We start from the raw sequence: 15,491 nt of genomic DNA, 5'->3' as shown, positions 1-15,491 counted from the left end.
TTTGCTCCCAAACAAACGGAAACATTGAACACCTGATCTTGTCAAAAGCACGGAGCAACCTGAGATCTGCTCAGCTCACAGATCAAACTGCCTCCAACACTGAACCTGCCCAGGCCTCGCTTGGCCTGTGGTGAAATCCTCTGTTAACCACACAAAAAGGCCCCCAAAGCCAAACAGCTGAGTTAGGGATGTGCTGCTCTGCCTCATTATGGACCATGGATCATTTAGGTTATAATTTGTGCACAGGCTGGTTGAGTGCTCTTCACCTCTCTGCCAGTGCAGTGCAAGGAGGGGTTTGGTACAGGTCTCTACCAGTGCTCCAGATTTGTTCTTGCTAATGAACTGCTAAATAATTCAGAAGAGATATTTTTAGGCTTTATGGTTGCTTAGCGAGCTCGAAGAAGTCACTGTGTTCAACTTGTCCTTGTCAATTAGCACAAGCTTCTGAATCCCAGCAAAACTCCAGCTGTTGTCCATGCCTGTGGGGTTTTAATTCAAGCCTAATTAGGGCAGTTTGGGGGAACTCGGGCTCAGCTGGAGTGCCATGTGCCCCAAAGCCCACCCCAGCCTGATGTGCACCACTGGGAACAGAGTCACACGTGGCACGGAACAGGCTGCTGCACTTCTGGGGATGGGATTCCACCCAAGGAAACCACATTTGAGGGTCACAGCTGGCAGCACCTCTGCAGGCTGTGTAAAAAAGTGTGTAAGGGAGAGCAACAGTGAGTGCTTCCTCCCTGGGCAGTGGGAAGGGACCAAACCCCACCGGAAAAGCTGCTTTTTTTTTGCTGCAAGGAGTCAGATCCACCCTGGTGCAAGTGCTCCCCTTCTGCTTTTCATCAAGCACAAAGTTGCCCCTCTGGGCTTTAATTTCCCAATTACCCCAGAGCTAAAAGCCAGACCTCCGGCCTGCCCGGCCCCCGCACAGCAAAGGTTATGTTTACAATTTATTAATTATTATCACTTCTCATAATTGAACGCAAAGCTTCTTATGGCTCCTCCGGCCCCTGGGGTGACTCTCCCCTGCTCCCAACCCATTCCCACCCTTAGGGAAGATGTTGTTTATTATGCTGATCCCACAGCTCAGGAATACTCTCCTGACAAAGCCCCATTAACCTCAGAGTGTGGGCCTGAGTTTCTCCGAGTTTCCCACACTTTCTTCCCTATTTAGGGCATTCAGAGGCCCACAAAGGAAGCGTGCCTCACAACAGCCCACATTAGTGACGCTTTTTGGCTCCGCATTGTGACGACCAGCAATTCCTGTCCCGATGGACCATCTGGAGAGCTATTTTCCCAAGGAGCACATTGATCGATCAGTATTATTCGAGGGCCCTTTTAAAACTTGGGAACGTTATGCTCTTTGACACTAAATAGGTGTCTCAAGAGGGGTTGTCAGAAAGATTTTAAACCATTTAAGGAAGGCATAGAAAAAAAAAAAAACAACATAAAAAATCGTAATTATTTCTTTAAAAACGCCATCAATGGCATCTGGGAGACAGGCTGGCAGGAATGTAGGAAATGGTCTGAAATAAAAATGCTCTAAAATTGGTGCAAGCCGTTGAGCTGTGTGCTGGAAGCACAGCCACAGAGGTACAGAGCACTACTTTTTAAATCTGCATGACACAGACAAGGAAATTCTGGGTTTCCACACTCTTTGCTGATAGCCCACCCTCCTCCAGACCTGTTGCTCCATTGCAGCACACTGAATTCCCCTCAATGGAAAATTATGGATCAGATGGGCTAAGAAAGCTGCCAGTTGGTATTACAAGCAGTAGCAGTTTTTGTGAAAACTCTGTGTGTAGTAAATCTACAGCTGGGCTGAAACCACCACCCATAAACCAGGAGCAGAAAGGCCCAGTAGCAATTCCTCAGGGTAGAGGTCCTCCAGCTGTTCTGATTTATGGATTGTCATGGACACCAACCTAAAATGACACTCTTGGGGTGGCTGGATCCTTTCCTGGGTTCCCTGTGGTTGTTCCTGAACTCAGAGCAATCCCACAGGTTCCCACCACAGCTCAGGGTCACCGGGGAGCAGCTCCAGTTGGAGATGATGAGCATGGGAAAAGCCAGGGCTCCCGCCTGGCATTCCAGGGCTGTAAGTACAGACAGGGACAACCCCTGGCAGGCTGTGATTTTGGAAACAGCATCTTCATGATGCAGCTCAGGATTTGACGGGATTTGCAGAGGAGCAGCCTCTGCCCGCAGCATCTCCAGGTCTCACACCCCCTCCAAAGAAGGGAATCATGGTGTCCCATCGTTCAGTCAACTCCATGTTTGGCAGTTTTGGGGATTTGTCTCTTTTAATCCTTCATTCCCAAACCAGGGAAAATCGTGGCTCTGAGCCTCAGACAGCCCAACTTTCTGGCCCTGCAGCAGCAGTCCAAGGCACAAACTCCTCCCATGGATATGGAGCACAGGGACAAGGATTTGGATCACAAACACGATGCAGGGGGACAGACTGGTGCACTAACAGTGGGATTTTTAAAAAAGACCAAACTGAGCAAACTAATTACAGACTTCTAACAAAGACCAACTGCACTTCCTACAGCAGAGGATGATTTTTCCGTACTGAAATTCTTGAGGGAATTACATTCTGCACTCCATAAGGAATATACTGTGGGGACAGCCCAAGTCTAGACAATTTATTATTCACAAGCATCATTGGGGAAATGCTGTTGCCGTTAAGTTTTCAATAACAAAACCAACCAGGGGGAATATTTACTCCTCTCACCCAGCAGCAGCATACAGAGGGCAGATGAGGCAGGCACGGGGGAATGGAAGATTTGTGATCCCTTTCCAAGGGACAGAGAGCCGGGAGTTTGGGAGCTGAGGGCTGTTGTGTGCGCTGGCAGCGGGACAGGGTGCCTGCTTCACCATTCCCATCAGATGGTGCGAGCCCGAAGCTCCCAGGATTTCCCATTCACGGTGTTAAACTGCCGACAAAAGAAGTGTGCCTGGGAGGGTCCCGGGGAGAGCCCACGCCTGCGGCACCATCTGCCCGGCCCTTCAAGGAAGGGATCAGGCTTTAATCAGTGGGAGCTGGTTTAGCCCTTTGGAGGCCGGGGCATTGTGCTGCGGACAGCGTGGCATTATTTAAACCCGCTCATTTCATATTTCCAGGGCTGAAAATTGGGTCAGAGCTTCCCTCCCCTCTCCCCGTGCCCGCGGCTGCCGCCAGCATCCTCCTTTCCATACGGTGCGTGGCAGGACCCGCTGTCCCTTCATCCCACGTGATGCCGGGAGGGATCCAGAAAATCCCGGGCTTCGCTCCCCTCTGCACTAACAGCACCAGCACATGCAGCCAGGGATTGCCCCAGCTCCAAGGGATACTGCAGATTACTACCTGACAAAATAATTCAGCGAGCTGATTTTGAATAGGACTCATAGTCCTTGTTCAATTATAGTTTTTGACAACCATCAGGAATTAAAATTGTTGTATTGTAAGTGATCCATCTAAACATAAAATGTCTTTGGGCTGGGAAGGGAATACACCTGGCTCATGGAAATCCATGAGGATCCAGGCAGTGAAAAGGGCTTTAAAATCTTCAGGTTAATAACAGGTTACAGGATCATCCTTTGCAGAATTATATCCTTTTATTCACCAGCCCTTTGTGTGCTGGAACACTTTGCTGTCCAGGTACCACAGACACAGGTTTGGCCCTGAGAGGGATGCTGAGGGCAGGTGGAACCGGCTGCCTGCAGCTGACAGGGAAATGAGAGGTTTCCTGTCTGATTTTGAAAGGCAGACACAAGAAATAAGCAGGGTTTTCATCAATGTTGTCATACTAAGAAACAGGTATTCCAAAACTGCATGAGGCCTCCCATGCCTGACTGACAGATCCTAAACATGGCTGGCTTTGTACTGGGTTGTGCTGGGAGGGGGCAGCAGACCTGGGTAGGCAACTTAAAATAGCCTGGGAAAAAAAATATTGCTACAAGGCAGCTCCAGTCCAGGATCTTGTCCGGTCCTTTCCCCTTCATTACACACAGAGGTGAGAAATCCCAAGGCTGAGCAGAGTCACAGGAGGGCCTCACACCTGTGGGACATCCTGCAAAGGGGATAATACAGCAAAGGAATAGCAAGAACTGACTTTTCACTCCCTCTCAGTTGTCTGTAAATGGGAAATATATTTAGGTGGAGACTCAGGAACAGTGAGGCATTTACAAAGTGGCATGAAATTAAACAGGACGTGTTTGGGAAAGACATCACAATCATTACATGTCACGGGCTGCCGTAGGAAAGCCCAGATTACCCGAACAAAAGCAAGGAAAAGCTCTGGATATAACTTAGAGAGGGATTTTAAACAATGGCGAGGAAAATATTTCAGGCTGACTGTCTGAAGGGCTCTTCCCTCGATTTTAGGCTCTCGTTGCCTGAAAATTATCTGGTACTGTATTCATCTAAGCACGGTTTAATGTCAATGAAAGGGTTTAGTCCCTCTAATTCTGCATCTTTCCCTTCTCAACCTCTCTTTGGGGCGCAGAGCATTATCTCTTCCTGGGATCACTCTTCTGTGCTTAATTTCAACACAGCCTGGGAAAAGGCAGCACATTGAGATGTTGACGTTCCCAACATCAGGCAGAAGCTGGATGATAATGACGGCGAACGCTTTCCCACGTTCCCTGCCCAGCGCCGCGATGCCAAACCCTATTGTGTCACACACTCCCCAGCCCACCTGCTCCTTTGGGAGCGGGGTATTATCCCCAGGCAATTCACAGTCAATTTGCCATGCTGTAATGGATGCTTTCCCATTGTCCCGGGCACGCATGGATTGGCTGGCGACTGTGGGAAACTCCGAGTCGCTCCGGACCCAGACTTTTGTATGCGGCCCCTGCGTATAAATAGGGCAGGTCCCGGCTGCCTTCTCCACTCCGAGCTGAAAGCAGCCCTTGGGATAACGCTCTCTCCCTGGACATCCCATCGCCCAGAGGGAAGCACAGAGTGAGTATCTGCTGGAGAGCCGGGAAGGGCCGCACCCTTTCGGGCGGTCAGAGCCTCGCTGCTCACCTTCCCTCCTTCCCCTTCTGTGTTACAGCTCCGGGAATCCCAGATCGGATTTACAGCAGCTGGAACTGCCCCTGGGGAAGGGATTTCAGAGGCACCAGCCCAACTCCGAGCTGCGGAAAGGCGACATCCTGGGGATGGCTGTGAGCGCCCCGGAATCCGGGCGAGGTGAGTGCTCCCCATCCCATCCCCCATCCCTCTCACTGCCTTTTCCTTTGGGACAAACTCCAGCCGGCGCTTCCCCGTGTAACACTTTCCTCCTCTCCTGCCCTCCCAGCTTTTGCAGCTCCTGCCAAGAGCCCGCAGCAGGATTATCCTGACGGGCAGTGCCCCAGAGCTGCTCTGCAATTCCCGTTCCACGGGCGCAGGAACGCGGGGGAAGCTGAGCTGCCACTCCCGAAGGTCACAGGTGGCACCTGGGGACTCTGGATCTTCCTCGGCACCCACCTCCAGCCACCAGCCTCCTGCAAAACCAGCAGCACCGAAGCGATTCCAAAGCCTCGGCAGGCCTTGGCAGTTCAGGTTCCGTGATTCATGGACATTTGCTCGTATTCCAGAGGAGACCGTGACTTGCTCTACAAGTCGCCTCCACTCCTCTCATGAGTGGGGAAGAATGTTTCCCCTTTGCAGGGCATTGCTCTGCTTGGATGTGAGCTCCCCTTCTCCCAGAAGGACTGGAACGATCCCACCGCGTGGAGAGAAAGTTGTTCTGAGGGAATGTGAGCTGTATCCCCCTGCTGGGAGGGCTGGAGGGGTCGTTCGGAGGGGAACGACGGCTGTTCTTAACCTCTGCGAGGTTGTCCTTGTACCTCTGCTGGGAAAGCTGTAACCCCTGGGATGGTCAGAATACCCAAAAATGTCCCTGTGGGAGGAGCCTTTTCTTCTGACTCCTCGGGGTCCCAGGGTATCCACACCTGGAATGCCCTGGGGTCTGACCGGACACATTTGGGAATCTGGCCTTCCCACGGTGCCATAAGGGGTTCTATAATATTTATAGTCTGTACTGAGCATGCTCTGAGAATGGTTAAACCATATCCCAAACTATGTAGAGGAAATTCCTCGGGATGTCTTGCTCACGAGCCAGGGCTGTTTGTGAGGTTCAGGATGCGTGTGTGCCTTTTGTAAAGGCAAGAGCTCGTTTTTATGTCCTTATAGGACTGAAAGTTACGGCTGTGCTGCCGATTTTACGAGAAATATTTATCAAAGTCTTTCATGAAAGGCAGGTGTATAAATTTTATTTGCTTTTTTGGTACCCTTTTGCCAGGGGAAATGGGAATTTGTTACTGTCCTTGGAGGATGTTATGATGTGTTCTGTGCAAGCTGCATCAATGTATGACCTGTGCCAGAATTATCTTGAACGTCAGAAGTTGCAGAAACTTTTAACGGTCAAAAATAAATAAAAATCTGGTTAATAAACCTAGTTATTCTTTTTTTTTAAGTAGTTTTTACAGCTGGTTTCCCTGTGGTCAACAGACATGAGACAGATTTCAGTGAAAGCAGAGACATTCAGAATTGACACCGAATTTCCCCAGCAGTTCTGTGTCCATCGGGACCCCCTGCAATGCTGTTTTCCACAGCTCGGGAATATCAAACCCCAGCTCTCTCAATGTGAGACAAAAATAACAGCGCTCCCGAGCGCCAATTCTCTGGGAATTCAGAGCCAAGAAAGGTCACTGCAAGGGCGAAAAGAATCGTGGAATGGTTTGGTTGGGAGGGACCTTAAAGATCATCTCATTCCGATCCCTTGTCACAGGGAGGGACACCAAACACAGAAAGTACTTCGGATAAAGAGATAAAGTTTTCCAAGGCACCTCATGGCACATTTCACATTCCTGGGGATGTGTCCGGGTCACAAAACACCTGGAAACACGCAGGCGGTTAAAATTCAGGGCTTTGCCTACAGGGAGCACGCGTGGGGCTGCTCAGTAGCTCTGTGTATGTGCATCGGTGTCCTGGACCCCCGGCCCCCCGTGGGCTACCGGGGACCCCCCCCCCCGCTCCCCCGGGGGTCTCTCTCCCCATCCCCCCCCAGTTCCTCCCCCAGGGTCTCATCGACGCCTCCAGGGCTCTGTCCTTGTCCCCCCACTCGCTCCTCCCGGGGTCTCTCCCCGTCCCCCTCCCTGTGGTTCACCCTTCAATTTCCCCCGGGGGTCTCTCCGCCCGTTTCCCCCCCAGTTTTTCCCGGGGGATCTCTCTGCCCTCGCCGGGGGCTTCTCTCCGCATTCCCCCCTCTCCAGTCCCCCCCTCCGGGGTCTCACCGACCCCTCCCCAGGATCTCTCCCCGTTTCCCCCCCGCTCCCCCCGGGGTCTCTCCGCCCCCCACCCCCCCCGATCCCCCAGGCCCCGCCCCCGTCGGTGGGCGGGGCCCGCGCGCGCTCCCCGCCTAACCCCCGCGCCTCCGCCTCGTTACCATGCAGATTTATGCGCATACATTTGCATGCCGATAAGGCCGAGGTGAGGGAGGGAGTGGGTCGCGTTCAAAATGGCGGAGCGGGGCGGGCGCGGCAGCGGTCACGGCAGCCTGGACAAGAGCATCACCCTCCCGCCCGACGAGATCTTCCGCAACCTGGAGAACGCCAAGCGCTTCGCCATAGACATCGGTAACCGGGCGGGGAAGGGAGGGCCTACGGGGAGGGGGCGGCTGTGGGGAACGGGCGGCGGCTCCGGCCCCGGTGAGGGGACCCACGGGGGGCCGGGCCGGGCGCGCGCGGGGCACGCTGAGAAGTGTAGTCCCCCGGGACGCGCGGGCCGGCGCGGGTGGGCGCGGGCTCACTACAGTTCCCGGCGGGCTGCGCGGTGTGGGGGGCGGCGCGGGTCACGACGGGAATTGTAGTCCCGCTGCCGGGTGCCGGCGCGGCGCGGGCGGGGAGCGGCACTACAGATCCCGGTGGGCCGCGCGCTGGTAACGGGCCGCGGGGAGCCGGGCGGGGCGGCCCGGCCGGGGCTGCCCTTGGCGGCCAAGGGGGGACGGGGGAGAGCCCGAGGGTCTCGGCCGGACCGGGCGGGGCGCGGCGGGGCTGGGGGGCATTGGCTGCACCCCCTCAGAGCGCGCCGGACCCGGCCCCAGTGCGCCAGGCCCGAGTGCGGAGCCCCCCGCCCGCTCCCCGCCCCAGGCCGCGGCCCGCGGGATGCTGTGGGTGCTCCTCCGGTTCCCGAAACCGGCCTGGAAGAAGCAAAAAGGGCCGGGGACGGTGGCTGTGGCGCTGCCCGGGCAGGGCAGGGCGGCTGCAGGGCTTGGCGTGGGTCGGGGGCTGTCACTGCTGCCTCAGTCACCCCCAAAAACACCCGCTGCCCCGTGCATGCAGCCGAGCACCCAGCATTCCCGATTTCCCACATCCTGAGCCGAGGGACAGGGTGACACACGTCGGGGTGACACCTGCGCGCCACAGCTGGGAATTGTGCAGGGACAGGCTGAGCCTGTTCCCAGTTCACCCGTGCAGCGATCAGCAGTCGCTCTGTGGACACCCACTAAGCCAAAAGTGCCAGTTCACACGTTTTCCTTCCCGTTTTACCGTCACAAGATCAGTGGAACTTTTTAGGAGAAAAGCCGGGAGAAAGAAAACCAAGCCATTATTCCTTGGGTGAACATGGCTCTGTGTGGTGGAGACTCAGGGGCAGTGGGAAGAAAACCTGCACCATAACAGAGAATCTTGTTGTGTCACCAGTTACTTCAGCCCCTCAGAAACTGCTGGTTCCATGCCTGTTAAAGTAACAGCCAGAACTGGCCCTTTGTGCGGATCAGCCGGGAATTAGAGTCGTGGGATTAGTTATAAAACCTCGTTACATGTCTCAGCTGGTGTTCTGAATGGATTTAAGTCTTTAAAAACTGGGAGAGGAAGGGGATAATGCATAAAGCATGGCTCTACATACCGTGGATCTGGTGATAAATTCCTGCTGCACCTGTGTCATTGGCAGTGTAAAGAACGTGACATTCCAGCACGGGCTTTGTGATGCCCCAGTGTGGAGGGAAGCTTTTCCATAAAAAGCTGTGCAACCCCTCACCTCTAAGCACCAAACCCTCACTTTTTAGCAGAACAGACTGTGGGTTATGTTTACCAGAAACTTCAAAGCACTGGCTGGGACACTGAAATCAGGTCCAAGGTCAGGGAAGCGTTATTGCTTTTGTTACTATAAGTGTCTGTCCATGGTCACTCTACATTGACCTCACTTAAATTTTTGGAGTAAACTGCCTGTTTTTCTCCTACAGGTTGCAAATATTTTACTAACAAAAAGACTTGAGCACTGTGGAAGCGCTAACAGTGTTGTTATGAAGGCAAAGCTACACACTCTAGGGACGATCCTGCACCTCTGCTGCTTTCGTTTCTTGGTTATTATTAGGCAGCAGAGTGCAGTGCCACTGAATTTAGCCGTTATTTAGGATTTAACATTGCCAGGTTTTCATTTCCTTTCAGGACTTTTAATGTTAACCCAGTAGTAAGTCAAAGTTACCTTCAGACCTGGAGCACTGAACAGTGTGGTGGAAAACAGTGAAGTTATTCAGTGTAACCCCAGAAATTCACTTTTGCAGGTCAGATGCAAAGACAAGGCAAGGGGTTGAGTTGTGTTTCAAGGGGAGAGTTGAAAGTTTTATTGCTGTGAGCAGACTGGAGGCCTGAAGAGGGTGATGAGGCTGCTGTGCTCAGACTTGCACATTGGTAATACCTCCAGCTGCTGTGTGCTTGAGAAACATCATCCTGAGCATTCCTTACCTCAAAGCCAAGACCAGTCATGTGAAATAGTTACTGAGTACAGAGGGTCATTTTCAAACCAGCCATGAGCTTGCAGACTTGTCCCTAAAAGCAGGATAAGAATATTTGTTAGCTGTTGCTGCTGAAACACTCTGTGCACGTGGGGGGCATTGCTCAGTGGTGGCAAAGCAGCTGAGAAAATCCTGGTACAGATTTGGGGGGGGGTTCCATAAAGTTTCCAAACAAGGTAAATAACAGTGTTATAAATACTGATCTGGCTAATTAAGAATTTCCACTGCTCATCTTCGTCCCACATCAGCTGGGCACAAGCTGAATTTATGGAGCTTTTCTGTCCCATGGTGCTCTGGGGTTAACCACACCAAGCAGGTCCTCAACAAAGGTTCTTTCTGCATTTCCCTTAATTCTGTCTGGCTTTTACTGAGGAGACCTTGAGAACCAAGAGCTGACATAAACATAAGTTCTATTGTTTGCTCCAAGGTGAGGAATTAATCATAACTTGTCATCTCTTTATGAACAGGTGGTTCATTAACCAAGTTGGCTTATTACTCAACTGTACAGCACAAAGTGGCAAGAGTGAGATCCTTTGATCATTCTGGAAAGGTGAGAATTCCATCAGGGATCATCTGCATGTGATTGACTCACAGGAGTGAGGTTCTGGACTGTGTAGAACAGAAATTGTATCCAAACCCATCTAATAACTTGTTCTATATAAAACTTCTTGGGAAGTGTTTTTATTGCCAGGTAGTGTTTGAAATATTTTTTTTTCAGACAGTAGGTGTGGTACTTTAGTAAAAAAACTCTGCTCCCATGCAGACAGAACTTTGCTCACACAGAGGGATTTCCTGCATGTCTGCTGCATGGGAGAATTGATTATCTCAGCTTAAGGAGAATTAAGACCTGTGAAACTCTATTCTTCTTTGACATAGCTTGAGGTGTTCTGTTTAATGGCATTAACACAGTTTCAAGGGGAAAAAAGCACAAGTATTGATGTTCAGTAGTTCAACATTTAACCTCGTATCTCCAAGAATGTTCTCTAAGAAATCCTTTTCTCTTTTAAAGGACATAGAAAATGAACCTTTGTATGAAATATCTGTTCAGGAGGAGATTACAGCTCGACTTCACTTCATTAAATTTGAAAACACTTACATTGAAACCTGCCTAGATTTCATCAAAGACCATCTTGTCAATACAGAGACAAAAGTCATCAAAGCCACGGGTGGTGGTGCCTATAAATTCAAAGACCTTATTGAGAAGAAACTGGGGTTGAAGTAAGTGGAACTGCTTTTTTTTTTCTGTAAAGAATTAACTTACACCTACTCCAAAAGCTTTTATCATTTCTTGGGCATGCTCAGAGGTAATTAGTGTGACAGTCACTTATTGTATAGCTCCTACCTAAACTTCATGCAAAGGCTTACAGGAGAACAAAGGGCAGTCCCATGAATTTACAGCCTCATAAATTTACTGTTCAAACACCAAATACTAAAAAGCTTACACTGAAAGCTGCCTAGATTTCATCAAAGACCATCTTATCAATGCAGATACAAAAGCCATCAAAGCCACAGATGGTGGTGCCTATAAATTCACACCTTCTATGCTGCAAGTTTACAAAAACATTAATTTACCCCAGTATTAAACATCACTGAGGAGAGCTTCAAGGCACCTCTGCTGCTGTGATCTGTGCAGTACATTCCTCAACCCCTGAGGGCCTGTGCTCATCTTTAACACTGTCTTTGCAAATTACTTACATCTCCTGATAAGCTGGACTCTGTTATCTGTTTTTCACACCAGCCCCCTTTAGTACCTTACTGGCTGTTACTAATGATCAATTGATCAAGACAAAGAGGCAATTTCCACTCTTATCTCATGTGGTGCCCCTGGTTTTGGTTTTTATTTGGTTCTGACATACTCAGTTGGTTCCCAGGTCCAACCCAGAGGAGCTTCTCCATCCTTGCACACACAAATCATCCTGTAGTAGTTGAGATGAGTTTGTGCCTTGTTTATGTGTTTCCAACAGGCCTCCGGATATTTCCTGTAAGAATTTCCATAAATCAGTAACAGTACAGAGACACAGAAGCTCACAGAAGTCAGTGTGTGTTAGCTGACTTATCAATCATCTTATCTAAGTTTTGTGTCACATTCCCAGACTCCACACTGGGGATATGTCCTGTTGTGAATCCTGCTACTCTTGTGAAAAGTCTCTTTCTCTGTGTTTGCTAATCCCAGCTGTAGGCTCCTCCCAGTCCCTTGAATCTGTCATAAACAAGTAGTGCTGAAATGTTGAGGGGGCCTTTTGTGCTTTATTAGGAGGCAGGGGTGGAACAACAGACAATTATTCCATGTTGGGAAATTGTTTTCTGAGGTTAATTTCCAGCTAAGCTTCCTGACCTACTTTATGGCAGGGGTGCACAGACCATGAAAGGAGCAGGGCAGGAAAGAGCAGTGTAAACAAGCAAACAGGATTATTTGTAATGACAACGTGATTACAGTTACTGTGTAACAGAACTCCAGACTGCAGTTCTGGCATGGGAGGGGAGCAGCAGACCATGTGCAGATGGAGGTTTCATGTTTCCAGGGAGCTGGGCTTGTGCCACGTGGTGTGAAAATTCCGGTCTGCAAAGTCTGTGTAAACTGCTGCTCCAAAAGCAAACTGCCTTATCAGGAGGGCTGGCACTGTTATTTAAGGCTTTTTCCTCCCCCTCAGAGTTGATAAGGAAGATGTAATGACCTGCCTAATTAAGGGGTGCAACTTTGTGCTGAGGAACATCCCTCACGAGGTGTTTGTGTACCAGAAGGATTCAGACACAGAATTCCGGTTCCAGGCAAACCACCCCAACATTTTCCCTTATTTGCTGGTGAACATTGGCTCGGGGGTCTCCATAGTGAAGGTGAGTGGTAGCTAAAATGCTTTATTGGAGATTTAATAAAGGTGATCTGAAACCTCTCACTGGTTCAGATTTGTACTTGTTTCTTCTCGATGCAAGGTTTAAAAAGAAAATAGTACTTTTAAACAAATTTATTTCTATTTATTACGGAGTTATGAATGCTTTTCCATTCACCACAATAACGTCTTTTTAATCACATTTAATTTGGTGTTTAGAGAAAGTGGTTATATTACCTGATGAGGACAAAGGCTGTCAGATCAAAGTGATTTTTGATGTCTGTTTTGTCACACCGTTGACCAGACCAAGTGTAATGTCTATATTTAGCATTATTGCCTAAGAATTAAATACAAAGATTTCCAACACTTCTTGTGGTGTGACTGTGTGCAACGTGCCCTTCTCACCTGCCACTTCCACAGTGGAAGCTTTCTGCCTCCACTGATTCCGGTGTTCCAAAACCCTGCACACTGTGACATTTAAATCTCTGTTAAACATCCTAATAGGACTTTGTAAATAAATCTGCCTTGTGTGATTGACAGGTAGAAACAGAAGACAAATTCGAATGGATTGGGGGCAGTTCAATTGGAGGTGGAACCTTCTGGGGTCTTGGAGCTCTGCTCACCAAAACAAAGGTACCCACATGTCTCTTTTAAGGAGGGTGGAATTAAATCAAATGCTGGGAGGGAGCCTGAAATGTTGGAATATTAGGTAACAAGGCTGAGTCCTGGACTTGTGTTCATATTTTTGACTCTTCTGATGCACAAAAGGAAGCTTTACATGTCAAAAGGTACTAATGGAATATAGGGACAAGAATTAGAAGATGCTTATTGTGACCAAAAGCAATCCTGCTTGGGGCTCAAGGACAAGGGATGGACAAGAGCCTCCTCAAAGTGGCCTGGTAATTTTTTATTCTCTTTTCAACTTCAAATGCCAGCCCAGTTCCTGCAATATTGTCTGCAGAAGAAGGCAGGGAGCACACAATTGCTGCAAAATGCCTGGGAGCAGAGAGGAGGATTTTTGTCTCGTGGTTGGGTTCTTGGTTGCCAATGTGAATCTAAATCCTGAGCTGATGATTTGCCAGAATAAGGCCTGACTTAGCTGGGCTGGCCTGAGCAGGACTCTTGCATCATGCTGGGCTTCCCAAAGAGCCATGTGGCTTAAATGAGTGTCCTACATGTCAGCAGTGTAGGAAAAGCTACAGTTACATGTGCCCCAGCTAAGAAAATGTCAAAGGGAGGGCACGACCTGGGTTGTGCTTTTTGTTTGATGCTCCTAAAGAAGAAATCTTGGAACATGACAGTGCCTGCTCTTAATTCTCTCTTGGTTTAGTAGAAGAAATTCGGGTTAGCAGAGTTAGAAATTAAGTATTGGGATAATGCAGCTTGCCTGCAAGTTTAACTTCAGGGACGTTGACACATCCTGTAACAGTAAAGGCACACTGAGACTTTTTTCTCAATCTTCTCTTTTATTGTGCTTCAGGAAGACATAATTCTGTTTTCTCTTAGTTCCTGTGTTCCTGACTTCCAAGATAAGGGATTCCATGAGGCTTCTGACTGTTTTATATGTGCTGACCCACCCTAATTTTCAGGGGAAATTCAACAAAATATCTGCAGATAAGAAAGAGGTCGATTGTGGTGTTCATCATTGAAGGAGGTCCACTTAAGATCTGTCTGTTTGATCTGATGGGGACTCTGGATACACCCTTGTAATCAGAAATAACCTGTCTTTGGCTGGCAGGGTTAATTCTAAGACTGGTTTTGGTCAGTGAACTCTGGCCCAGGTCAGCTGCAGTAACTGTGCTTCTCACCCTCAGAAATTTGATGAGTTGCTGCAATTGGCCTCAAAGGGCCAGCACACCAACGTGGACATGCTGGTGAAGGACGTGTATGGAGGTGCCTACCAGACCCTGGGGCTCAGCGGGAATCTCATTGCCAGCAGCTTTGGGAAGTCCACCACAGCAGACAAAGGTACTGGGATGGAAAGGATCTACCCAAACATCTCCTCTGGCCCTTGGGAATCAACTTCATACTGATCTAGCAAGTAGAGCTTAAAATAATCACCAGCTTCTTTCATGATCTTGTGTTTTGCCTGCAGAATATTGATTAAAAATATTTTCCAGTCTGCTTTATAAGCAGACATTTAAATTTTCAGTTTGGGATTGCCTAAGCCTAGGGAAAATTAAAAAATAGCTGTCTGGTTAGCCCGGGGTGAATTGATTCCTGTGGGAAATAGATGTGGCCTTCTGGGCTCCAGAAGCGCCTTTTGGCAGTGTTTTATTACAATTTGCAGTTTATTTGCAGTATCTTAGTGAAATACTTGCAGTGCATCTCAGGCCAAGAGAGATGGATGAACCCTCACCCGTGGTTCCTAGAGAGAAGAAATGGATTCCTGCCATCCAGGGAGTTTTTTTCAATAAATGTTTCACATAGGCTTAGTGAGGGTTTTTTTTTCCTGATATCTTCAATCAAATCACACTCCTCCTTGTTTGAAGTACATTTTAAATGTGAGGTTTTTGCAGGGGGTAACAGTTTTCATCTCCACACATAAAGAAAGCTGCTCAAACCCTGGATTTCTCTTTCCCCTACTGCAGGCTCAGTTAGAAAAGCACGGTCCCTTGCAGCTTCCTCAGCTGTGTGCAATTTTCTTTACTCTTCCTTCCCTTTCAGAATTTTCCAAAGAAGATATGGCCAAAAGTTTGCTCCACATGATCAGCAATGACATTGGTCAGCTGGCCTGCCTCTATGCCAAACTGCACAACCTGGATAAAATCTATTTTGGAGGGTTCTTTATCCGGGGCCACCCCGTCACCATGCGCACAATAACCTACAGCATCAACTTCTTCTCCAAGGTAAGGAAAACACAGGGCTCCCTGCAGCAAAGTCACATTTTAGTTATTTT

The 15,491-nt window shown here is 49.2% G+C and overlaps 1 protein-coding gene and 1 long non-coding RNA gene across 2 annotated transcripts in view; one reads left to right on the top strand and one right to left on the bottom strand.

The window, feature by feature from the left end:
• Nucleotides 1-6,218: 6,218 nt before the first annotated feature.
• Nucleotides 6,219-7,521, bottom strand: LOC116454879. Its single transcript, XR_004244230.1, has 2 exons — nucleotides 7,437-7,521; nucleotides 6,219-6,865 (listed from the first exon to the last, which is right to left on the bottom strand). It is a non-coding gene; the product is annotated as an uncharacterized LOC116454879 (long non-coding RNA).
• PANK4 (pantothenate kinase 4 (inactive)) overlaps nucleotides 7,377-15,491 on the top strand; it is an 18,475-nt gene continuing 10,360 nt past the window's right edge. The window contains exons 1-7 of the mRNA XM_032131958.1: nucleotides 7,377-7,605; nucleotides 10,232-10,314; nucleotides 10,774-10,982; nucleotides 12,416-12,599; nucleotides 13,133-13,225; nucleotides 14,407-14,560; nucleotides 15,260-15,441. Of these exons, the coding sequence (XP_031987849.1) occupies nucleotides 7,488-7,605; nucleotides 10,232-10,314; nucleotides 10,774-10,982; nucleotides 12,416-12,599; nucleotides 13,133-13,225; nucleotides 14,407-14,560; nucleotides 15,260-15,441 (1,023 nt within the window). The 5' untranslated portion in view covers nucleotides 7,377-7,487. The remainder of the gene's footprint in view (nucleotides 7,606-10,231; nucleotides 10,315-10,773; nucleotides 10,983-12,415; nucleotides 12,600-13,132; nucleotides 13,226-14,406; nucleotides 14,561-15,259; nucleotides 15,442-15,491) is intronic.

Source organism: Corvus moneduloides, chromosome 22 (assembly GCF_009650955.1).
Source record: "Corvus moneduloides isolate bCorMon1 chromosome 22, bCorMon1.pri, whole genome shotgun sequence".
Lineage (NCBI taxonomy): Eukaryota > Metazoa > Chordata > Aves > Passeriformes > Corvidae > Corvus > Corvus moneduloides.
The sequence above is the reverse complement of the archived record's forward strand: the minus strand, read 5'-3'. Positions and strand labels throughout refer to the sequence as shown.